Source organism: Primulina huaijiensis, chromosome 12 (assembly GCF_012295235.1).
Source record: "Primulina huaijiensis isolate GDHJ02 chromosome 12, ASM1229523v2, whole genome shotgun sequence".
Lineage (NCBI taxonomy): Eukaryota > Viridiplantae > Streptophyta > Magnoliopsida > Lamiales > Gesneriaceae > Primulina > Primulina huaijiensis.
This window is the reverse complement of record NC_133317.1, coordinates 3,489,577-3,515,425: the sequence shown is the minus strand read 5'-3', so window position 1 is coordinate 3,515,425 and position 25,849 is coordinate 3,489,577. Positions and strand designations below refer to the sequence as shown.

The 25,849-nt window shown below is 33.4% G+C and overlaps 4 protein-coding genes across 7 annotated transcripts; 1 reads left to right on the top strand and 3 right to left on the bottom strand.

Annotated features, from left to right (window-relative positions):
* Nucleotides 1–3,101: 3,101 nt before the first annotated feature.
* Nucleotides 3,102–5,438, bottom strand: LOC140989176 (endoglucanase 1-like). The gene is made up of 7 exons (XM_073458301.1): nt 5,208–5,438; nt 4,917–5,126; nt 4,498–4,698; nt 4,321–4,413; nt 4,077–4,238; nt 3,877–3,988; nt 3,102–3,719 (listed from the first exon to the last, which is right to left on the bottom strand). Exons 1-7 carry the CDS (start codon nt 5,427–5,429, stop codon nt 3,238–3,240), a joined length of 1,482 nt encoding a protein of 493 aa, XP_073314402.1. The 5' UTR covers nt 5,430–5,438; the 3' UTR covers nt 3,102–3,237.
* Nucleotides 5,439–7,600: 2,162 nt separating this feature from the next.
* LOC140989177 (uncharacterized) lies at nt 7,601–9,652 on the bottom strand. The gene is made up of 2 exons (XM_073458302.1): nt 9,460–9,652; nt 7,601–8,027 (listed from the first exon to the last, which is right to left on the bottom strand). The coding sequence occupies exons 1-2, from the start codon at nt 9,580–9,582 to the stop codon at nt 7,932–7,934; spliced, it is 219 nt and encodes a 72-aa protein (XP_073314403.1). The 5' UTR covers nt 9,583–9,652; the 3' UTR covers nt 7,601–7,931.
* Nucleotides 9,653–12,491: 2,839 nt separating this feature from the next.
* On the top strand, nt 12,492–15,613 carry LOC140989236 (probable lysophospholipase BODYGUARD 3). Its single transcript, XM_073458390.1, has 4 exons — nt 12,492–13,489; nt 13,621–13,949; nt 14,427–14,626; nt 15,221–15,613. Exons 1-4 carry the CDS (start codon nt 12,934–12,936, stop codon nt 15,543–15,545), a joined length of 1,410 nt encoding a protein of 469 aa, XP_073314491.1. The 5' UTR covers nt 12,492–12,933; the 3' UTR covers nt 15,546–15,613.
* Nucleotides 15,614–20,738: 5,125 nt separating this feature from the next.
* LOC140990360 (metal-nicotianamine transporter YSL1-like) lies at nt 20,739–24,150 on the bottom strand. Of its 4 annotated transcripts, none has more exons than XM_073460026.1 (8): nt 24,001–24,150; nt 23,473–23,835; nt 23,154–23,329; nt 22,802–22,896; nt 22,525–22,659; nt 22,225–22,414; nt 21,993–22,104; nt 20,739–21,837 (listed from the first exon to the last, which is right to left on the bottom strand). In XM_073460026.1, exons 2-8 carry the CDS (start codon nt 23,831–23,833, stop codon nt 20,906–20,908), a joined length of 2,001 nt encoding a protein of 666 aa, XP_073316127.1. In that variant the 5' UTR covers nt 23,834–23,835; nt 24,001–24,150; the 3' UTR covers nt 20,739–20,905. The 4 variants fall into 4 exon arrangements, with proteins under 4 accessions (XP_073316127.1, XP_073316126.1, XP_073316128.1 ...); XM_073460025.1 differs by having other exon boundaries at nt 23,988–24,138; XM_073460027.1 differs by lacking the exon at nt 24,001–24,150 and having other exon boundaries at nt 20,739–21,831; nt 21,990–22,104; nt 23,473–23,950.
* Between the last annotated feature and the right edge of the window lie 1,699 nt (nt 24,151–25,849).

The window sequence follows — 25,849 nt, the reverse complement described above, 5'->3', positions numbered from 1 at the left end:
TCAATGGGACTTATATGTGTATAATGCAATCCAATAGGGAGCATTGGTAGTTTTTCAATCACATATTTCTTTCTTGATTTATATGTGGTAAGACACATATATTTCTCATTCCCTTAATTCATTGTTTGAGTATCATACCCATGTGAATATATATCATTAAAACTCAACAAATTTCTTTTCGATTGTGGTGAATACAAAGCATCATTGATCAAAAATTTTGTACCATTAGGTAACAAAAATTGTGCTTTACCACATCCTTTAATCAAGTCTACAGGACCTGATATTGTATTCACCATTGTTTTTGTTGGTTTTAATTCCAAGAAATATCTTTTATCTCGGAGGATAGTGTGCGTTGTACCACTATCAGGTATGCAAACTTCAGCTTGGTTCATAGCATTTTCCATATTTGAACTTCAAAAAAAATATGCAATGAAATAAAATTACTAACAATACATTTATAAAAATAAAATACAATACATATTTAAAAATACAACACACTATAAAACATTATCATATGAATACAAGAAAAATAAATTATTGTACATTTGTATTCCACCAGTATATTGTTCATTTTTAGAGAAATCATTAAGAAAATCTGCAGCATCAATATTTTTCATTTCTATCCACCAACATATTGATCATTTCCAGAGAAATCATTCAAAAATCAGCAGCATCAAAATAAGTTGAATTACTCAAACGGTCACTGCATTCAGTGAAGTTGGTCTCTTTTTCTTTCTCCTTTATCGATTCTTTATAGAACTTGCAAAGGTGCTCGGGGGCTCGACAAATACGAGACAAATGTCCTAGAGTGTCGCATCTGAAACAAGAACTTTCAAATCTTTTCGAGTGATTTTCATTAACACTCATGTTCTCTTGATGCCTTTTCAGTGGGTGGTTCGTGACTCCCTTTTGAGATGAGTTATAAAAATACCTATCTCGATTGTTTTCAAAACCACGGCCTCGACCACGACCATGACCAATTCCACGTCCACGACCTCGACCTCGAACAAAACCTTGTCTTTGAATTTGATTTTGGTTTTCAGGTTTAAATTCATTTTTACTCACATCATTTACTTTTGGAAATGCTGTTGATCCAGTGGGTCGGCACTTATGATTTCTCATTAATAGCTCGTTGTTCTTTTCCGCCACAATAAGACATGCGATTAGTTCAGAATATCTCGCAAATCCACGCACTCTATATTGTTGCCGTAGAGTTATATTTGATGCGTGAAACGTGGAAAATGTTTTTTCAAGCATTTCTGATTCTGTAACCTCATGTCCACAAAATTTTAATTGCGAGATTATTCGATACATCGCCGAATTGTAATCACTTACTTTCTTAAAATCTTGGAATCTCAACATATTCCATTTATCACGGGCGGTCGGAAGTATAACTTCCCTTATATGTTCAAATCTTTCTTTTAATCCTTTCCACATAGCAATGAGATCTTTTTCGATGAGATATTCACATTTCAAACCTTCATCAAAATGTCGGCGCAAAAATATTATAGCTTTTGCTTTTTCTTGTGATGAAGATATACCATTTTCTTTAATAGTCTCGCTTAGACCCAATGACTCAAGATGCATTTCTACATCGAGAGTCCACGGCATATAATTTTTCCCCGTAATGTCGAGTGCAATGAATTCGAGCTTTGCCAAGTTAGCCATGGTGGTACTAAAAAGAATTATGATGCATTTTATTAGTTAATGAATATTGTAATACAAAGTAATAGATAAACAACAAGTACAAGCGTTCGTAAAAATAGAGAAAACACACGAGGAGGATATTCTCGATAAATACAAGACTCGTGAGTATGATAATCAAAGTAATTAAAAATAACTTTGTGAAAGCCATTTTTTTTTTCTTCAAAAATTTGATGAAGAATAATTTTAGAGAAGAAGAGAAAGTTGGAGTGATTGAATGTGTTTGTGAGATCATATTTATAGGGCAAAAACTAGCCGTTTTGTTACCGTTTATGACCGTTGGTGTACAAGAAAATAAATGTATGTATTTGTATAATTTTATGGTAATAATATGGTGTATATAATATTAGTCATATTTAAATAATTATGTATATCATATCACATTATTATAATTAGGTGTCATAAGTAATTTTTTTTAAAACTTTATAGGCTTTTATACTTGTCGTATCCCTTACCGTGAGTGTGGGATGTCGTCTTAACATCCTCCCAAGATTTATAACAAGTTTTTGAAAAATTTATTTTATTATAACATTATATTATATATTAAGTATATACACAATAAATAAATAAACAGTAAAATAAATATTATTACTTTTGTTACCTTTTTCTTTTGTTTTGGAGCTTGGAAAATATGGAGGACTTTTAGAGTTTCGTGCTGATAACGTGTTGTGAAAAGGCAAAAATTTACGGTAAAAAGTAAAAATCTCAAACTCTCAAAATTATCACACTACACACTCTATAATATTTTTCTCTCAACTCAATTGTGATTTTCTTCACAAATGAGAGATCTATTTATAGAAAATTTTTACAAATAATCCAAAAATAAATTACATCATTACCTTCATCATCACATACAAATTTCAATATTCAACAACTAATTTTACCTAATTTTCAACATTCAAATATTCAACATTCAATATTCAAATATTCAATATTAAAATTTTAATTTTCAACAGGGTATCCCATATTCTAAAACAAACAATTTTGATAGGTTGAATGATCACATATTCTAAAACAAACAATTTTGATAGGTTGAATGATCAATTATGATCGTCGCAGTAATATGCGACTTGAAGCATGAAATGCTGAAATTCGAAATAAGATATGTTTTCGGTATTGAATTTTTTAGAATTAAAAAATATGTTTCCAAAGTTTTGTTTCGACCCTGATGTTGTCGGTGCAAACAAATTTCAACTGATCGATGACCGATGTCCTAATGGAATCGTAAAGAAGCAGCCATTGACTCTTCGGAGCTCAATGGATATATCAGATGCGAATATATCAGGCTGTCTATGTTTCAAATCACCCTCAATTATTGAGGGTATCCATTAAAATGATAAATGATCTGCTCATGATTAATGTTTTGGGATATGTTGCAGTAAAAATTAGTAACAGAGTAGAGAGACCAAGTGTAATATAATAATGACTATCGAAGGGTCCCAATCAGGGAAGACGAGACAACTGAAGATTACATAGTCCATACGTGCAAATCCCATTTGGATGGAAGCTAAAAACAAACTAGAGTGCTGTTAATTATTGTGAAAAGAAAGCCAAGACTCCAATAAATGGAGCATTGATATAAGTAGCTGGTTCGGATTGTTGATAATTATTTCGGTCATTCGAAAAATTATCTCGATTGTCTGGACCACCTACGATGGCTCCTACAAGAACATTTGGATTAGGCGAAGCCGTGTACAGGTACTGGAATCCATCGCCACATCCGATGTGAGCTGAGTGATCATGCACAGACGGTAAAGAAGAACCTCTGTGATGTATGCGTGACGGATATCTCTGCCCGAATCCAACCATATACGACATCTTGGACGGATTTTCGCCTAATATGTAGTCGACCTGCTTCTTGGCTAAGGCGACGAGGTTTTCTGAGGTGATGGCAGAAGTCCCACAAGAGATTACTTCTCCATTTAAGTTGAGATATTTGGCATACGTTAGAATGAGGAAGGTTGATGTGGTTACGTATTGGAGATTGCTTTCACTTCCCTTGTAGAAAAGTCCCCCTGAAGTTATTATTTTGTTTAGACAGTATCCAACCAATTGTCCGAAAGATTATAATATTAATATTCCGGACTTATGGAACTAGATTTGTATTTTAAGGGTGACATAAAATTTCCTTATTTATCTCGAAAATTAATGTCTTTGCAATGGGTAAGTAACCTGGAGTATACTGTGCCTGGAAATTTGGTGATCCAGGAATCAGAGAACAAATATAATTGTCTGAATGCACTTTGTACAGTTGAAATTCTTGAATATTCAATTCTAAGAAGCCCTGGAAAAATAACCGATAAAGAAAACAAATTAAATTCTTTTTGAACCTTCAGCTGAAATTAAGAAGTTGAATATACAAGAAATGTGACCTTGGAGAGTAAAACTTTGGTTCCAGCCCGCTTGTCATCCCAACTAAACGAGTAATCGTCTTCATCGGCCCCAAGTGTGACACCATTTGACTGAATGTAAGCCAAATACGAGGTATTTTCAGAAGCTCTATGAATCCATGATGCTCCCCACAAAAGCTCATCCTGAGTCCGAATCACGAAAATGAACTTGGGAAATATATGGTTTTCTGAAACTAATCAAGTAAATGGTGCAAATATGCCTCACATGATATCCTGAATAGGAGCAGTAAAATGGACAAACTACGGAACCAAGAGAGTCGCTGTAAGCACCTTTGTACCGATCAGCAAAATCAAAAACCTGCATATATATATATATGATTCAGAAACAGTTTTGTGACGATTCTGGACAATTGCGACGAAGAATAGAATGAAACGGGCTTACCTTAATTGCAGTGTTGAGTAGTTTCTTGGAATAAGAAGGATCTGAATCTTTGAACACGATAGAGGCAGCTGCCAGTGCTGCAGCTGTCTCGGCTGCTACATCGGACCCAGGATTCTTAGGCGAAACCTTGTACACGTTGCGTGGTGTGTCCATATCCTCGGGTCTTTCCCAGCAACGATGATCCACGCTAGGCTCTCCCACCTGCGTCATTCAGATAATGCTGCATTATTTCACGTTCTGGCATGCATCATACCACTTGTTGAAACTTAAATGAGTGTCTGATAACATGTCTAACACATCAGTTCTAACGACAAAAATATGTTTCGCGTTACTCAGGCCAAGAGATACTAGTATACTACTTGATATTGATTACAGGTCCAGTTCGCATTGTTTTGAAAATGATACTGCTTTATTCTCACTTGAACGTATAAGGTGGCTGGAGTGGCTGTGGCTGCTTTTAAGAGATAATCTGTGCCCCAGCGAAGGGCGTCAATGGCGTTTTCTTTCTGATTTTGCATGGAGTAACCAAATTCAATGACACTCCAAGCTAGAAGTGTGGTTGTAAAAGCCATTGGTAATCCAAACTTGACATTGTCCCCTGCATCATAGTATCCTCCTACGAGGTTTACCTGAAATTTAAAATCGCTCCAAATAAATAAATAAAATGCTACTTAGACAATCTATATATCTCCTATATTTATATAAGTTACATGGTTAGTGGAGCCATCAGATAGCCCTGAATCACCCCTCCACTTGAGATGTTGATTCGGGGGTAATCTTCCTGATCTCTGGCCCTCAAAGAAGAGGATCGATTTCTGGAGGGCTTCCTTATAATCTTGGGAAGTGAATGCAGAGCAAGACAGAATAAGCAAGTATAGAGAGAAGCAACGAACATGCATGTTAACATTTAATGTTGAGGAGGAAGATGACATTTTCTTGAAAATCTTGTGAGTGATCATTTAGTGATAATTCACACGTATATTTATAGGACTTTGCGGTTAGAGAAGTCGTTAGTAGTTGTGTCATTGTGTGAGATAAAATAAAGGAAGTCACATTTGAGTCACGGGATCAGCTGCGCAAAACCAGACATCATGTTGCATTCGGAAGAAACAAAGTTTTCATCTCAATGTCCCAACGGTTGAACGGTGGAAGGAACAAAACCAGACATCATGTTGCACCGTGTACGAGGTGCTATTCTTGTTTTTCCAGAAAAGTACGAGGTGCATTTTGAATTTTATGTAACGAGTAACCTTTGACTGAAATCTTACTCGACCCCTTCTCGGATTTTCAGTGGCTTGTTGCCTTAGAATTTTTAAAAATATTTTCCTATAAATACGAGCGGATGATTTCTACTTTGTTACTTTTTAATAAATAAAATCAATTTTCGACAAAATTATAATAAACTCTTAGGTTTAAATTTTTTTATTGTGTCAAAATTGTTTAAATTGGGACAAACTGCGAAATTCAATGTGTTGAATAACTGATGCCATGTGGGGTTGAAAAATTTACAATTCATCTTTCAAAACACATTTTTGTGCTGTGGCGACATGTTGAGTGTATCCTCCGGCGCAGAATGATAGAGCTAACTCCACACGAGCTCAATCGAGCGTGCGCTTCTTAGGGCATGGCTTGTGACTTTAAAAGAGTTCGTTTGGATTTAAAAGCTAAAATTATTACCTTTTCAAAAGCTCAAATTAATTTGAAATTTTAAGGAGTTTTTCAACTAGAAAACACTTAAAATACTTTTGTAATCAAACCCTTAAAAAAACATTTATTCCGTTAAATTTTAGAAATTAAAAAATGCTATTGTCTTTGTATCCAAACATAACTTTTACTTAAAAAAACATTTTTTGAAGCAAGATACTTTTGTAAACAAAAGAACTCTAGATCAAGTAAGTCATCCAAAAAGTAATGAACTTAAATACAACATTCTTGTGGGCGTTGCTTGGGTTTGTGATATAATTCTTGAGTTTGACGTTCAGCTTTGTATATCTATGGTTCAATGAGTCTGTGCTCAAACTTTAGCTCCAACATTCACTTGCTAGACTCGAGTCGATTCATTTACACTCAAGTCAATAATTATGTTGACTTGTTGAGCACCTTGGATTTAAAGATTTCAATGGTCATCATTACTTCTGGAGGAAGAAAAAAATAGCAAATTGAGAATTCGCTTCTCAACTATAAGTAATTGACATCAAACTGGTAAAACTCAAGCAGCCGTCATTAATCATCTCGATCACGCAACATTTCAGGGGAGAAAATGTAGAAAGATGCGTGATTTCGGTGTAAAATTAAATGGGTTTTGGTTGAAATTGTGTGTGGTGATAGGCGTAATTAAAGGGCGGAGGCGTGCTACTATTATTGTCATCTTCCCAAAAACCGAAGTATAACATATGAGACCAAAAGGCGGAACGGTGTTTTGGCGTTTGTGTGTTGTGACGTCGCATCACAGTCACGGGAACTACAAGCTCTATATTTCACGTCTGCTCACATTGCCCGTATTCTCAGTTGCAGCACATAATTTCGTTCTACTTTCCTTTTTGTATTATAAATCTTTCTATCGAGGTTTTCTCCAGACACATGCATACATGCATAAAACATGATGCATATTTATTAAAGTTTTAAAACGATCATGATATATTGTGTGAAGCTTTGAAACTAAAATTTCGCACGTAAAAAATCTTGGTTGCATATAATTACGAATATATATATGGTTTCAGAGGCCAAGGATTTTTAATGATGGAAACAACTACTTGAAACGTTACAAGAGAGAAATTTGAAATACACTAATTCAAAGACATTCAAAGAAATATATTAGACACATTCCTACTATCCCAACACCCAATTTGAATCCCGTGAATACACATAAAAAGGATGGGAAACTGGAAGCATATGCCAGCAGTACAGCAGCCGTTTTGGTGTGTTTTTTTTATTCGATCTCACACAACCCTAACAAAAAACATCATCGGACTCTTTCATGTACATAGGATTTTTTAGTTGCCCTCTGGACCGGTTGAATTTGACAATGAATCTAGCAATAATTTCAGTAAAAAATGGAAAACGAAAAGAAAGAAACAGAAAAGGCAATGAAAATGGAGCCCTGTGAGAAAGAAAGCTATTTAAGAATTGTGCCACAAAGGTTGACTGTTTACTGGAGAGGTCATGGAGTGAATTATCCATGTTCAGCACATAATTCGAATAGCATCGTGCATTTCAGCGTGCAGCTTCGACGCTTACTACACGTTTCTGGACATGAGACAACTATTACAAAGCTAGAAGAGCACATTTTTCAAACTCAATCAAACATGACATTATCAAAGTCATTTGAAAATTACCCCCAAACTCTTACATGGAAATGCGGCCGAAACAAAAATAAGATAGCTAAGAAGTAGGAAGCTTTGCAATTTTAGTAGAAAGGGATACAACATGAACTTCTACTCAGCAGCTTCAACACGAATCGGTGCCTCGACATCTTTTAACTTCTCCAAAGATGACAGACGTCCATCCAGAGAATCATAAACGCCATTCATCTACAATAAAATAAGGAATAGCCAATGATACATTACCATTCTTCAGCTTGCAGTTTCTCGCAACACCAGATTTTTTATCAATTTTGAATTCATAATCAAGAAAAAAATTATCTATCCTCAGAATCATAAAAAATCGAGTTACATGATCTACTCATACAAAGCTGTCACTGACCATCTTGTACTAAAATACTTAGGATACGGTTGGTTTTGTTTCTGTTGTTTTCGGAAGTTTATTTTGTGACAGAGTTTTTTGAAAATATATTGGGAAATGAAGTGTAGTTTTCATCTTTTTTAAAATAATATTTACCATAGAGAATATATTATATAGAATTTCGTCTGGTAATTAATAATTATATTTTAATAGTATGAGGGATTTTGAGATTTTAAAATATATGGCATTATGTTACACTAAAATATAGCAATATGGCATTTTTGGAGAATAAATATGAAAATATAACTTCAAATTGCTATTCATGAAGGGAGACCGAGTTTTTTTGAAAATGTACGGAAAATAAGATAAACAAAAGCAAACACTGAAATTCAGATCTCACCATTCTTCATTGCGTTATATTTGGTTGGGAATGACCTATAGGTACATTTCTCGATTATTTTCTTTCTAAATCCCTCGATATTTCAGTTACTTTGTTAGTATGAGCCAATTTGTAAGTCTTGGTAACCACAGTTAATTGAGAGCTCTTCGTGATAGATTGATGCTAGAAGATGTTCCATTATTTCCTCACTTAGCTATTTGATGAAAAGAATATTATTTATCATGAGAGATTTCCAAGTTTTCCATTAAGGCTTTAAAAAGGACAAATTCGATTACTCATTTCTTGATCAAATTTTTTCATCACATGCCAGATCCAGGAACTTTTGCTTGCATTGTATTATTTGGTATACGTACCGGAACTGAGAACATTCGAGATTATTTGCATGTTAAGTAAGAGTTGGAGTGTTTAAAGAAATCACGATCGAACATCCTTCATACAAGCATACCTATGGATTTTAACTCTTCATCCACAAAATTCTGCCACAGCAAATGTGATGCAATTCAAAATTAGCTGTACAGAAATTTCACCATTTCTAAATCCGAACATATTTACAGCTCGACCTAGTGTATTCTAGAACTAAATTAATTCTTAAAGCCCAGTGAATCCTTTTTTTAATTAATTAAGGAAATTAAAGCCAATTTATCAGGAAAGGTATACAACNAAAAAAAAAAAAAAAAAAAAAAAAAAAAAAAAAAAAAAAAAGCGAAGAAAAGACATCGATTTCATTTTAACCTACAATTAACCGAATTTCATGTTAAAGGTTTCACGTATCCAGTCAATCAAGAATCAAATGTATGAAATAAGAAAATTTACGAACAATAACGAATCCGTGAACCACTCGTAAAATTTAAGCATTAAAAATACCCGTCATAATCTGGTACCTGTTCCGAAATGCCGCGGTGAGCTATCTTATAATCCTTATGCAGAAAAAAGAGACCCGCGGCAGATGCGACAGCGGCGCCGGTGAAGAACGATGCAAGCCTCACTCGCAGCACATAACCCATTATGTTATGTTTTCCCACTTTCAATTTCCCGGTTCCGGATCGTCGAACCGATTTTACGTTTTGTAGGTATATTTTTTTAAAGAAAATTTGAAATTAAATTATATTATATATAATTTTATATATAATTCTATCAAACACTTATTATTATATTAAAAACTATAGTAAGTGATAATGATATAAATTTAATATTTTAAATCGTATAGATATATATACAACAACTCAATTGTCACGTGTCTAACGCTCTACTAGTTGATATAATTTTTGCATCTTCACAATAGTTCTCAATAATTGCACTCGTTGTAATCCGTCAGAATCGAACATGTGAATTTGACTTTGATTTCAATTACATAAACTTATTATTTTATCATAACATATTGTACAACTCAAAATAATTCGATTAGATATCAATTCAAAAATCATATTTTTTATCTCTCTAATTTCTCTAATCAAATCAATTAATTTTTCATAAAAACCATGAGGAAAAAATCAAAGACAATAATAATTCATAACCACATTCGTCGACATGCCTATAATTAAAATATATATATATATATATATATATATCTGATATAAAAAAGTTTTAAGAATACTTTAAATTAAAATTATATGGATAAGCTGAAATTTTACTTATGAGAAAATAATATAAATCCTAAGTTAATTTATTTAAATTTTAGCGTACCAGTTCAAGACCTACAAACAGTTTATCTATAATAATTTTTTGCTCTTGTAATTTTAAAAATATACATATAAATATAAACTAATTAAAAGTTTGATTTCAAATTTATTTGTTTTCAATGAAACATAAAAGGTCTTTTCAGAACAAATTAAAAACCATAAAATCTATAATTTGCGGTCTATGAGTTGGCAACCAAAGCAAACATGAAAAAATTTTAACCACACACTCTCTCTCTTTAATTACGATAAAATAAAATAAGAAATTTTTGCGTCATAAGTTTCCAACAAAATAATTTCACACACATTCTCTCCCTATTTCTCTTCTTAATTGTTATTAAAGCTAAGAATATTCTATCTTCAAAATCGAATTAAATGGAANTAAATCAAACTTTGAAGCCATTGCATACGAATAGTTTTCTTGAATTTAGTATATATACTAGATTTATTATATTGACGCTGACCAAGTCCAAGGATTCCAAAGTCTCATTATTTCACCACCCGTTTGTCGCAGCACCTGTTGTCGTTATAAATTTTGTAAGGCCCCATTTAATTGGGATCACGTCTTGCCTGAAAATTGGCCTAGTACTCGATCCGTGCCATGCATTTAATTTCTTTGCAAAAATTAAGGCCGCACAAAAATATCTTATTCATTGCGAACCTATCCACACAATATTTTGTTTTTACACCAATTTTCAAAGGGACACATAATTAATAAAATGAAATATATATTTAAGAGCTTTTTTTTTTCACTACGTACGACTTTGATTAAAGAAATAAATAATAATTTAAATCCATTTTACAAAACACATACACATAGCTAGCTATTCTAGACTCTAACATAGCAGCAAGCTAGGTTACACGGACCTAAACTGGCCTAATCACGTTTTTAAATCATTATTGGTCCTCATAGTCTCTTCTTTTGCAAGATAATACACACACATATATATAAATTAAATCTTATTAAAAACTATTCAAACAAATTAAATGTAAAAAACAGTATATTTAGACTTATATTATTTTTCAGCATATAACTTTCTCATTTCCTACTCATGGAGAGCAAATATCCTTGTGTTTAATATATTTTTTTTACCGCAAAACTTGTAATATTATTGAGATTGTGAAATATGATTGATTATAAATACACCAAACGCATGTTCCAAAAAACCGTAGTACCGTATATAGATGAATCACCATTTAAAGTGTGATTCTGCTCTTGCATGTGCTAAAGACGGTGGTTGTTTGAAATATTGGCAGCTTAACAAAGATGGGAGGCAATTATCTTAAATAGTTAAATGCAAGAGGTTCCGGCGGCCTCATACCTTTGAATTTCTCCGCGCTCGTTTGTTATGGTTTGGTTACAATTTAGAGTACAAATCTCACAACATCGTCGCAACCAATTCGATTCCTTAATTTAGAGTAACACTCAATGATTGTTTTTATATTTTCCTTAATATGACTCATAGGTTAACAATAATACTTTTAATGTTCAAAAGCTACGGTCTCGACAAATTTTTTGGAATGTCTAATATGCAAAACTTCAACATTCATGTCGATTTATGTTAATTACTTCAAAGACATCTTAAAATTTAAGCATATCCGGATAGCATATGCATATTATTGAGTATGCACGGTCTCGATGATACTCTTCCTATCTTTTTTATGTTTGAATTATTACAATCATGACTGCCCAAGTGTAAGTCGTAGTTATCATTAAAATATAGCATGTGGAATCTTTTTTTGGCATGGTGATTATGATATTAGTTAGAACTATTATATATGTAAGTATTGGTATTTCATCCCCTCACCTTTTGTGTGGAAGTTTGGGGATTTTCATATTTGGTTAGTAATGCTTGTAATCAAGGATTTTCTTCGTTCTGAATAAAATTATAAGTTTTTCTGTCAAAAAAAAAGGATTGGTGAAAAAAAGTATGACCTCTAAACATACTATCGAAGTTGGGAATTGAAATCCATTCTATATATATTATCTTGGTTGACTTAAAAAGTTGTTGCAGCACATTAAAATCACACAATGATAAATTCTAGGTGACGGATATGAATTTGATTAACACAAAGAAAATTATATGTTAAATTCTAGGTGACGGATATGAATTTGATTAACACAAAGAAAATTATATGTTCTTCACAAAAAATTGTATAAAATACATCTTCACAAGCACTATATGATACACAAGTATAGAAAATGGGGGGTAAATTCACGTTGCTTGTTTGTTGTTACTAATTTCAACTACCACCAACCCTTCTCCCCTTCCTAGCAATCCGAGTTTAATGTAATAATGAATCATTTACTTTCTCTTACCTAGGTGTACGCGTCTAAAAAGACCACATCCGGCTTGCATTTTTCTAGCTCTCCGAATAAAGTTTTTTACCAACGCTTTTCCAACAATAACAGAAGGTAACTAGCTATTGTGCGAAATATGGAGTTGGTTTCTTGTCCCAATTGTCTTGACAAAAATAGGCTGTGAGACTCCTTCTTATGTTTCTTAATCTTCCATCAAACTATCGATCAGGACATGGATCAGTCCTTAAATATGAATTACAGCCCAATGAGACCCTTTACCAGAATTCCTTCGTGATTTATAAATCTTGTTGTTAATATTTTCACTATCAAGTCCTCAGTGGTTCTTGTTTTTAGTGATCATTGTATGTGGTGAAAGAATGGGAACTAAGGACAAAATCAAACCATTTTTTACGTCGTCAGGCAGATTCTTGAATGAAATCTCGAGTTTTCTAGTGTTCACTCTGCTAGACATCTTAGATTTCGTGCTGTGCTACGTGTACAAAATGGCTGATTTTTTCATGGAAGCAGAATTCAAGCCCTGTTATTGCTGGCCAGAAAAAGAAGCGATCACATCTTACAATGGCAAGATCTTAGTGTCAGAGCAAAGGGAATCGAGGACACTTCATTTAACTTGGAACAAACTGCAACTCGAAGAAATTTCCGACACCCTCTACACACGCCCCTCCTTGATGTCCGACATATCAAAGTCTAGTACTATCATACATTCCTCAAAGGAGCCCAACAGACGAGCCGGATCCGTACGATCTACGTATACGGTAAATTCGACCAGTGTTCGAATGCTGCAAGAGAGGGTTACTGGTCCGAAGCAGACATTCCCTATTCCAAGGTGGTCTGATTGCGATTGCAAGACTTGCACTTCTTGGATGACTTCTTGTAAAAACACACTTTATGTCAAAGTTGATGAACCCAAAGGTACGTGCATAATACCACCCTTAAAACTCATCTTTTGAGCGAACGAATTTTAATGTTTTTAACCTTTTTCCGTCTCCACACACATATAATTAATAGTCATCGACTTTTGTTGCCCTTGGTCGAAAACCCAGACAATGTGCAAGAAAATGTGTTGTTCATTCATGGATTCATATCATCGTCAGCGTTTTGGACCGAAACATTGTACCCTAACTTCTCAAAGAATGCAAAATCAAAGTATAGACTACTTGCAGTGGATCTGCTTGGTTTCGGGAGAAGCCCGAAACCAGATGATTCTTTGTACACTCTAAGAGAGCATCTGGAGATGATCGAGAGCTCTGTTCTTGAACCCTACAATGTGAAATCTTTCCACATCGTGGCACATTCTTTGGGCTGCATTTTAGCTCTTGCACTTGCTGTCAAGCATCCGGCCTCTGTCAAGTCATTAACTTTGCTTGCTCCGGTAAGCCCAAATTTTTGTTCATTTCATTTTATTCGTAATTCCCTTTTGTAATTTGAACGTAAAAGTTTCAAATTAATTCTTCCACCATGGGCAGATAGCTTATTTATGCCTAGTGGTTGTGGATCAATTACTTTGATACTACAAACAGATTTAAAAAAAACAAAACAAAAACAAAAGTCTGATATTATGGTAGAATTTGTTTCAGCTTTTCTATTCCTGAAAAGTTACTTGAAAAATTAAATTTGTTTCAGCTTTTTTTTTTTACCTCTTTATAATCTGGTGAGTTAGATTTTTCAAAATTTTAGAATACTATCATATTATAAGTCCAAATTTCAATATTGATGGAACATGTCATAAAATAGGGCTACCACTGATTCCATCATTAATTGCACGTTATAATTTCATTAAATGGCATCCATCCTTTTCCTGTTGATATTTAAGTTTGCAAATTAATTGGTTGGAAAAATATTATTGCAGCCATATTTTCCAGCTCCAAAGGGCGAGCAGCCCGCACAGTACACCATGAGGAAGGTGGCCCCACGGCGCGTGTGGCCACTCATATCTTTCGGAGCGTCGGTTGCTTGCTGGTACGAGCACCTCAGCCGCACCGTCTGTATACTTCTGGCCAGGAACCACCGTCTCTGGGATTTCCTTACCAAATTGATCACCAGGAATAGGTGTGTATCGTTAACTCTCCAACGCGCACCTTATTAGAGTGACATGCACCAGAAATTNTTGCTTGCTGGTACGAGCACCTCAGCCGCACCGTCTGTATACTTCTTGCCAGGAACCACCGTCTCTGGGATTTTATTACTAAATTGATCACCAGGAACAGGTACTAGTGTACAGCTAACTCTACTACGCGCACATTATTAGACACATATTTAAAAGGGATTCCAAATAATATGTAACCAATAAACATTAATCACCAAATTAATTTATGACATGTGGGAGCGAGTACAACCCGAGTTACAATCCAGTCAAATATAGTTGGAATTTTATTTGATTTGAAACACAAACTAAGGTTATATCACATAATAGCAAAAAAAAAAAAAAAAAATTGTTATGAACTAAAACAAAGTGTCAAAATTTTATTTTCTCAATAATTTTAATGTTGGACTCGGGGACCAAGTAAGAATTTTAATTGGGGCAGGTGGAGTAGATTTTTATTTTTATTTTTTTGAAAAAAAAAACATTTAATTAATTAATAAGAAAAAATTACAAATATACTGTAATACCTGACGTAATTTGTGGTCAATGTATGGATTCAGGATTAGAACATACTTGATCGAGGGATTCTTCTGTCACACACACACCGCAGCATGGCATACGCTACACAACATAATCTGTGGCGCCGCCGCGAAGATGGAAGGATACTTGGACGAGGTCAAGAATACACTGAAATGCGACATCACCATATATCATGGCGAAGACGACGAGCTGATCCCAGTTGAATGCAGTTACAATGTTAAATCCAGGATCCCACGATCCCACGTTAAAATTGTCGAAAACAAAGATCATATTACCATAGTTGTCGGAAGGCAGAAAACTTTTGCGAGGGAGCTGGAAGAAATATGGAAGAAAGCTAGTGGTTGATTGATATGTATGTAATTTGTGCATGGTACATTTTTAACATAATAAATTTCGGGGCGTTCCACATATTAAAATTACAAAGAATCTGAAATCAATTTCTCAAATTGACCGCATTTTAATTTAATTTAAAGTCAGGAGCTCATTCATTGCACATCCAATGGGTGAGTGACACATCATCGGTGTTCACATAAATGTTCACGGTAAGTGTGCAGCATATCAAAACTATATATATATATATATAACTAATTAATTAAAAATTTAATGTTATTTATTTATACGGAATTATGGATCAAAAAAACAAAATAAATGTGAAGAAAAAATTGACGTCACTTATAAATACATGTGTGTGTATAAATTCGTAACGAGTAACTGTTTTCTTCCCTAGTAAAATGAAAGAGCTTTCTGGGTTCTTTATTAGTTATATATATATATATAAGAATTAATAAAGAATCCAGAAAACTCTTTGATTTTATTAGGGAAGAAAACAGTTACTCGTTACGAATTTATAACACACACATGTATTTATAAGTGACGTCAATTTTTTCTTCACATTTATTTTGTTTTTTTGATCCATAATTCCGTATAAATAAATAACATTAAATTTTTTAATTAATTAGTTATATACGGAGGTCGAAATAAGTTGGTCCATCCCGTTGACTCTCAAAAAACGACATTATAACATGATGACACCTCATATGTAATATTGATGATGTGGATACATAACACATGCATGATGATGTCTATAATTAATATATCAATATTATGATGGGACGTCCAAATTACTCGATAAAGACTAGACATGATCAGATTTTGCTTGTTGGTAGACCGACCATGTCTCGGACAGCTCAGCCGGTGCCAAAAAACCCTAGGCCCCTACTACTTATTTTAGTGCGTAATTCCGAAAGATTCACCTTCGATGCCTCGGTTGAATCTAATTTGTTGATTTTATGATTTTAATAATTTTTCGTCGAAACCGATGATGTGATATTATACATGTTAATATTTCAATTGCGACATTTTAAGTATAGATAGATAAATGTTGATTGATAATGATGATTAAAGTGTTGGTTAAATCAAATATCATTCACATGAATTAAAACCTTCGACACATATATTGTAAATGAATTTTTTGTTGGAACATGCACATTCAATCATTAACCGTCTTCCACAAATTGGGCCCAAGCCCAATTTACATCAGCCCATTATTTTTGCTAGGTTTTATATATGCCGTCCGCTGTAGCCGAATTTTAATTCTTTGGTATCAACAGAACTCCAACCATTATTTGAAGTACACACAAATATATGCTCACCATGCATCATCTTCGTAATATTCTTATTTAAAATCAATACGTGTTATGTTTCTTGCTTCAAAAAAAAATTTTGAAGGTCGATGTGTATATTAAAATCTTCGGGTTAGCGCATTCTGGTATGCATCGAGGCGTATAATTGTCTAGTGAACGTCGTGGATCGTCTTTAGTTTGATCAATGGATCCGAATGAAGATTTGAAATGAATACTATGATTATTAAATATTTTAAATATCTTCTTTAATTGGACTCCAGTTTTCATGCATGTCTTTGTTCTTCCATATTCTTAATTTGCAGAATGCATGAAAACTTAAGCATTTCATGATATTGTTATTCCATCTGAAATGTGAACAACAGCTAGGATATATAGTGCTGATGATCAAGTTATTTGATTTGCAGCAACAATACAACAGAGGTATTCACAAGTCAGATCATCTTGTCAATCAGTCGAAAATCGAAAACCTAAAATATTTTTTAATACGTTTTGATTTTCGTAATTTTCTTCATTTCTAAAAACATCAGAAAACATCTCTCAATTTTTTTTAAAAAAAAACTATTGTCGAAAAACACTTTTTTAAAATTATCTTTTAAACAAAATTTAAAAAAATATTATTCAAAATACTTTTTTTTTAGTTTTTTTGACTTGTGAAAAAATTATTTATTTTCCATTTGCATTTATCCTGATTAAATTCAATACCTATAGCTCACAGCTAGCTTGCAAGAGACGTAACCATACGCATATTCAAAATTATTTGCTCTCCCTACTTTCGAATTAATGGTTGTATCATTAATACTAGTGTTAGAATAATGACGAAGGTTAAATTCATACTTTTTTTTTAACTATACAAGCTGGGAATAAATTTATTATTTAATATTTACCTGCCATCCAAAAAGAGAAGATGCCTTCGAATGCTTCTCGTTCCCACAGCTAATTTGCTCATCAATAATTCATTCTGAAGATCAGTGGGAGTCAATTAACATCGAAGGTTTAGTACAACAACTGAAAATAGCGAATGTATGGCTAAAATCATTGATAAATATAGGAGAGAAAATAGACTGTCAATGGCAAATGATCATTAAAGCAGCGGCCAACAGAGATCGAATAGAAAGAAACTAATCGAGCAGATTCTTGAATCTATCATGAGCGTAATGATAGATCTAATACGAGGTAATGATGAATAAATCAAATTTGGTACTTTTGTTTCAGCTCAGAGTTTCTATTACATAATTTCAACTGACAGGAAAAGCACAAAGTCAAAGAATTTAATCATTACACCAATCTTCAAGCTCTCACGTGCAACCAACCATCTTAGTTCACCTGAATTAATAAAATAAAATAGAACGGTCAAAGCTAATTTATCTATTCGCTGAATAAGAATCAACCCATCTCACTAATAGAACATCGGATCTTTAAACAGATAAAGTTTGCTAGAATAGACTCAAAAACTAATTAACAAATGGGAAGCAAGATATTGGGGGGAATGAAGCCTGGTCCGAGGTCATTAACCACGTTATCGGCGCGGATTCGTGTAGTTAGATGATCAAGATCCGATCTGTCAACAAGTAGCAAGTATGGCATCAATCATCTTAACGGCCTCGAGCCAGACAACGTTCCCCTCAAGAGATAAGCCCCCATAATTTTCTTTTCTATGAAACAAGATTAGGGTTTGAGAGGCAAATAATGGTGGAAAAAAACTGAAGAATAATAATTATTGAAGATGATATTATGTGGGATTTGTGTGAATGGGGGAAAGGGAGATGATAAATAAGGGATGGGAATTGGGAGAGGGGTTCATTAAAAAGGACAAACAAAGTCATAAAAGCGAGGTAACAACATGACCTACATCCACAAATCCCATCTCCCCACACTACAGTTTTCTTTTATCTTTTTCGAATATTTGTGTTTGTCTATGGACAATTTAAGAACATGTGTTCTTCTTCCTTCAGCTTCTTTAATTTGGAAGCAGATCTCATTTAATTTACGACTGTTACGGCTTTTATTTTTAGGATACTAATCACTAAAAAAAATTTATAATAGAAAATATGGTGGTAAAATTCATGTATTTAATAAAAAGATTAAATGTATATATAGCAAGAAAAGATGTATACAAAATAATAAAACCAATTACATGATTCTAAACGATTTACAGTAAAAAAAATTGGCCATTTAGCACATTTCTTTTACAAATTTTTGCGACTTTGTAAATGAAAATCCATAATTTTTTTTTAGAATTCGTAAACACTGCCTAAATGTGTTAGATGAAAAGCTAGTCATAGTAAAAAACTTGCGTGTGTAATATATAAGGGGCTGCTTTTATTTTATTCCTCAAGAATGGATGCTTGGAAATGGAACCCTTTATTTATTTTTGAAACATGACCCTTTATTTATTATATATAAAAAAACCGTAAATATAATTTTAATGTTCCTAACATGGATTTAATTTATGCATTGATTATTTGGCTAATGAGTTATATTAATTAATGATATTATTCAATATCACATGTATTATAATTAGATGAGGATTTAGTACTCTCACCGTCATTTTTTAAAACAAATTAAGTGACTTTAATTTCACAAACATTAAGATCTTGTTTTCATTTGTGGAGTATATGGTGCTAACAACAAAAAACTATAAAAATACTCTACTCGATTTCACATCAAACAAGATTATTTTATTAGACCAGGTCTTAAATAAAAATTTATTGTCGCCAGCTCTTTCTAAAAAAGGGTTTCCCCACTAGACATTTCTTTTTTTAAAAAAAAAAAATCCTTTTTTTCACGAGAGAAACCGTGTTGGGAACAATTAATTTGTTTGATATATGAGAATGTACTATGGCTGAAAATACAGTGTGTGGTGTTGTGCATTTTTTATACGAGATGATCAACTCATGATCTAACATTTATTTGATATTGTGTGAGGTCCACAAGATAATCGTATTGTATAAAAAATGAACAGGAGAGTATCCATATCCGATATATGACCATAGAATGTTGCCAAACAGGGTAGACATACGTTGGCCTCGAAGTATAAATCCTCATCACTCGTCTATTTATACAATCTAACTAACTGATGACATTATTAAATGATGTATATAAATTATTATGCATTACGACGTATGAGTATCTTTCAAAAGAAAACTTGTGAATAAATGGATCGCAAGTTTCAAGATTCTTAAATGAAATTCACGGATGGGGGTTTATGAAAAGGTGAATGGAGTGGTTGAAAAGTGCAAAGGTTGAATTGCCTTTCGTGTTAGCTTTTTCACAACCCAAAGTGTAGACTTTGATAAGAGGGAGATTCTTTGCAAGCCAAAATAAATAAACACAGAAACCAGAAACCTTAATTGGAAAATATAAATTAACTCATCATACTTGATTATATATACTCTGACAAAGATGTCTTTTGAAACAATATCATTCCAAGAGCTAACTTAATGGCTGCACAATGCATATTATTTATTGTATGATATAATACATCGTATTGACAAAAAAATATTTTAGTTTTAAATTTCTTATGTGTCGTACAAATATTTTGAATGTTGTTGCCTTTTAAAAAAAACGGATAATCTCAAACTTGCCTGACACGTTTTGGGCCTTTTCTGCTCCTTCTTGTCATCCGGACCAATGAAAGAGAGACTGCGATATGTGTGAGAATAAAATTCTTAAGAAAAGCCCAATACACACACAAATACTTGGGTTCAAGCAGGCTTGAAGTAGTACTTGTTAGTCTAAAATGGAGGCTCGAGGAGGTGTAACTTGTAAGTACCAAGTATTGTTTCAGTTCTCAGATAATCCTGAGAAGAATTGGAGAATGATCATCCTTAAAACTGGTTTTAAGTGTACCATCTTCGCACGGAAGAGGACATAACAGGAAAAAGAAACATAGAAGTTCCAAATCGAACCGTGCACAACCTCAACACGTGAGTGTTATTATAACTATTTCTTTTCATTTTCATGCTACATGCGACGAGTACATTGGGAGAAATAAAACTCTTTTTTTGCTTGTCCTGTTATTTATACCAACTATCATAATAGTATCGCTTGAAGGGATTCCAACTAAGAAGGTACGAACTTCATGCAGATAGGTGGAGTCACCTTAACCAAAGACAAAATCGATGCTGGAAGAATCCAAATTCCTTCCCCACATATCAAACCAGAAGCCACCGCCGGAACCATCATCTCCGCCTTTTTCGAATCCATCTTTTCCCACACAAACACCAGTAGACTCCCCAGACACATATCAATGGCAAAATACCCACCAATCAAGAATGGAACCGCCATAGCAGTCGGAAGTGGCATCCATTTCCCTATTCTCTCTGGTAAAAGATCTTTCACCAAATTTACCGTGACAGCGAAAGCAAAGAACCCATAACAGAGCTGCAAGCAATGTTGAGGCAATGCTGAGAAGCCTTGGACACCGATGATAGCCAAGTTTCGGTAGATAATAGCATATGGAGCCTTGAATTCTCCATCTGGATTGCCTATATCAAATGCCTTGTAAAATAAGAGGAAAGTCAGAGGCGAAACAATACAGCCTAAAGCCGTTCCAATGGCTTGACTAAAAAGCATGGCTCTTGGAGACGTTAGAGTGAGATGGCCAGTTTTGAAATCTTGCATTAGAATACAGGAAACGTTGATAATGGATTTGCACAGTCCACAGGCTGCCAATCCAGCTATGACTCCATGCTCTTTTCCGGCTAATGCAGCAATAATGAACAATCCTACTTTCCCGTAATTGTATGCCATGTTGATGTCGGTTAATCCAGCTCCATAGGCATTGCAGAAGGCTAGAGATGGAGCAAAAACATAGGCTACCATAACGTAGTACCATTTGAGTTCGGGGAAAATGAAAGGAATTGAAATGACAGATATTATGGCTAGCATTAGGTAACCCAAGCCGCCTAGCCACAGAGGTATTTTTTCTCTAATGAACATCTCATCTTGCTTTACAGAACTTAAGGCCTTGTCTTCATCAACTTCTCCTACCGCAACAGAAATAAACTTTGTTTTATGTATCAAATGTAAATTAATAAGAAGAATTGAGATAAATAGAAAATACATATGTGAAATTTGCATATATTTTGAGACGATTTGAAGGTCTTCAACCTGTCCAGAAACTTAAATCTTAAGAGATAATTACCCGAGTTGAGACTTCTGGTTTTAAGCTTGCTATGAAAATTAACCATTGTAACGCGTAAAATCTTGACAAAATTGTAGAGGCCATCACCTAGAAGGAGAGCAATGGATATGAAAACCTGCCAAGGAATATACATGTTAATTAATGAAATTCAGGGCTCTTGCTTCATCCCTGAATCCAGCAAAAGATTATAAAAATCTCTAAATTTCTTAGCAGATCAAATCAAGAAAACTCATACCTTGTAGCCATTAAGACTCTTCATGCTGCTTTCCGGTATATTTGCGGGAAACCAATCTCCTTTAAGCCTTGTAATAAGTGGCCACAACATACCGTATGAAAGCACAGCTCCAAGAAGTAATGATATATTAACAATGTGAGAACATATCATTCCAGTTCCCACGTAAGTCGCGCTAAAATCAAAGTAAAATCTGAAAAACAAAATGAATAAATATTCAAATTTGACATTATTTACTATTATCTGTTAGCTTCCGAAATTGAAGGAATATATTAAGTTAAAAATTAAAGTGGTCGATCATACGTTTGTCGCCATGCTTGCAATCCGAAGGTAGGGAACTGTGCGAAGCCACATTCATCTTTTCCAGTGTAAAACCACTGAAAGAAAGCCCACAGGAAACTAAAAGAGGATGATTTGAGGAAATTCCTCACCAACTTCCTACAAATTATAATCATTGAAAAACCTGTTGCTTAGGCCGCTAATTATAACGATAAAATATGAATTTGACAAATATATCAAGATTAAGATTTCAAGAATTAATAAAAGTTGGAAAACTTTTGGATTGAAAATTAATAATTACTTAGCCATTTTGTCTCCACTGCTGTGGAATCCATTAATCAGAACTCCAGTTGCCATGCCACTTGGAAAAGTCAACTTGTAGTCAATTATAAAGATCTGGGGACCAATTAAAAGTCGGATTAAAGATGTATTGAATAATAATTATACCAACAATAACGAATTGAAAAATATACATCAATAGATCATCCTAAAGTAACAGAGAAAGAAAAGAAGTAGCAGTAACAAAATCTAAAAAAATTAAAACTTTTCAAGAACTGATGTAATCTCTAACTTTTGAGCTTCAAAACAAGTTGCAAAAGTTAACTTTGAAGCAAAATCTCAAAAACTAACACTCATGGATAATAATCACTCACTTTACGGAGAGGAATCAGCACAAAAAGCCCGATGAAACAAACTAAAAAAAGGAAACCAGTCATCCAACCAATCCCCGGTTCCTTAATACTGCTTGCTGTGTTTCCTAAACTATTTAGGCCACCTGATTGCTCAAACGTTTTCTTGTTCATTCCCAACAGATAAGATCCAAACCCACCTGAAATTCAGCGAGAAAAATATAAAACACGGTAACACGACGACATTTTTCGACTGTCCAGATTCAGTCAGACAGTGAGAGGAAACAAGAACCTAAAAAAAATATTTAAACTCCATAAAAAAGAAAATTGAAGCTGTCTCGACCTCCAATTGCAATGCCGTAACATGCAACAACACAAGTCTGAATCAATGTATTCTCCTGTTTTGTAAAAGGAACCGTGGCGATCCCCATTTTCTGAAGCACTTTGGTCCATGTCCTAATGAAAATGAATGCAAGAAGTGCTGCTGAAACATTGAGGTGAGGTGTTATCCCCGTGGTAAGATTTAACTTCATCGCAATCACACTAAAGATTGATCCGATCAATATGCTTGCAACGATGCCACGAACAGTAATATGTTTATTCCATGGTTGAAGTCTTTTCGGATCCTCGGTTTCATGTTCCAATTCTTCATGCTCCTCCTTTTCAATTTCTTTCATTGAATTTGATCCACTTTCGATATTCATGGCTGAAAGAAAATAAAGATTCTTACTCAACTTCAAAACTCAATAGCAAAAAAAGAAAGAAAAGGGGAAATTCAATCAAGAATGTGACAAGGAAAATGGTTCTCTAATTTATACAGAACATATATATAATTGAATTACTGTAATCCCGACGTACAATATAGTCTCACCTCGACACTTCACTTCACTTCAAATGATTGATGGGCTTGAATATTAATAATTGAATTCTGAAATAAATATCACACGGACATGATTAATTATTTTGTTTGAAAACAAATGTGAAGCAGAACTTGTGTGGAAATTGGCCAATTAGTGTTTATATATGTCTCATGTGCAACTTGTGTGGATCAAAAATGTATATCATCCGTCTTTAGATAAGTCTAGAAAAGTCAAAGCGAAGATTATTAAAAAAAATCAACTGAAAATGTATTTTTGGAAAATGAATTACAGAATATATATAATGTATATGTGCATGATGTTTTCGCAAGGTGATATTTTTAAATTGTAAAAGTCGTGTCGTGTATAAATTTGTTGAAAAAAAAAAATCGATGCCACATCCGAGATGTAGTATCAATAATATTCTTATAAATAAACAGTTAAATTTTAAACAACTCAATTTTTTTTTTTTAAAAAAAAAATAGCAAGTCCTAAGATAACCATTCTTTCTTTACATCAAAAAATAGAAACCCTTAATTTAAAAAACTAAACTAAAAAAAAAAAAATGGAACCTTTTGGCCACAAAAGGGAAAGGCTTGGATTCTAAAGCCAAGTAAACAATAAACAAAAAAATTCTCCATCCCATCCCAAGTTGCAATATAATATATAAATCTACACTAAAATATTTAAATTTTTACTAACTGAATAACATTTGGTTCTTTAGAATTAGCGAATTCATATCGGGTTTGAAAATGAATTAAAATAGATGTTTTCCACCATCATTTTTGGACAGAGTGGTGGATGTCACATGGCTTAATCACCATCGTATTTGGACCAAGTGGTGGCTGTCACATGGCTTCATTAGAGTCTTAAACATATACACATCATCTCATAATATTTAATCATACTATTTAGTTCTAAAATACTCAACGTTAGTTTCACAATGAGAGCTTTTTTTTGTAAATTCATCCTTTTATATTGGGGTTAATTGTCATTCATTAAAATTCAACTATATTTAAATACATATATAGCCTTCATGGAGGTTCGTAAAAAAATAACAAATAAATTTAATAACTCCTTTGTACACCCCTCAAATTTACATTTTTCTTATATTTAACATCTTATAAAATCTAAGATGTGTGTAAATTTTATCAAGTGTTTGTAGTTTTAGAAGTTATTAAATTTATTTGTTATAACTTATATTTCACAAACATTTTTGTTGTGAAAGAAAGAAAAAAGGAAAATATATATATATATATATTCATCAATAGGAAACTTCCCTATTTTCTACGCAATCATCCATTTTCACTTTATACTTTTTCTACATATATAAAATATATATTATAAAAGATACAACTTGAAGGTGAAAACTTAATTAGTCTTTGATTTTACACGCTAATCCTAGCGCATATATAATAGATTAGACCTAGCTTGTCGTCAACTTTGTGAAAGATTCCATGTCACACTAACACACTTGATAACCATTGGGTCTACGTGAATTGACGTACGTGGGGTATCTGTTTGTCTTTGGACTCGATATTCTACGCTACATCGCAAATAATGCTCTCAATAGAGAATTAATCAATTCCCAACTCTTACATTTTGTCGACTTGGATTTTGAACTTCGTATATCATTTTATTTATATATATGCACATATAAAAATAAAAAAATAAAAAATTGCTCATGATTTATTAGCCTGTTTGATTAATATATAAATATACTCGAGATATAGCATAAACTTTATAAAAACAAAGCTACTGTTTTTGAAAAGAATGCGATTCCTCGACCACTTTCACTCACTGGTAAATTTGGTGCACTTGATCTCAACTATGCACGGACATTTTAGTGCCTTGGGATCTAGG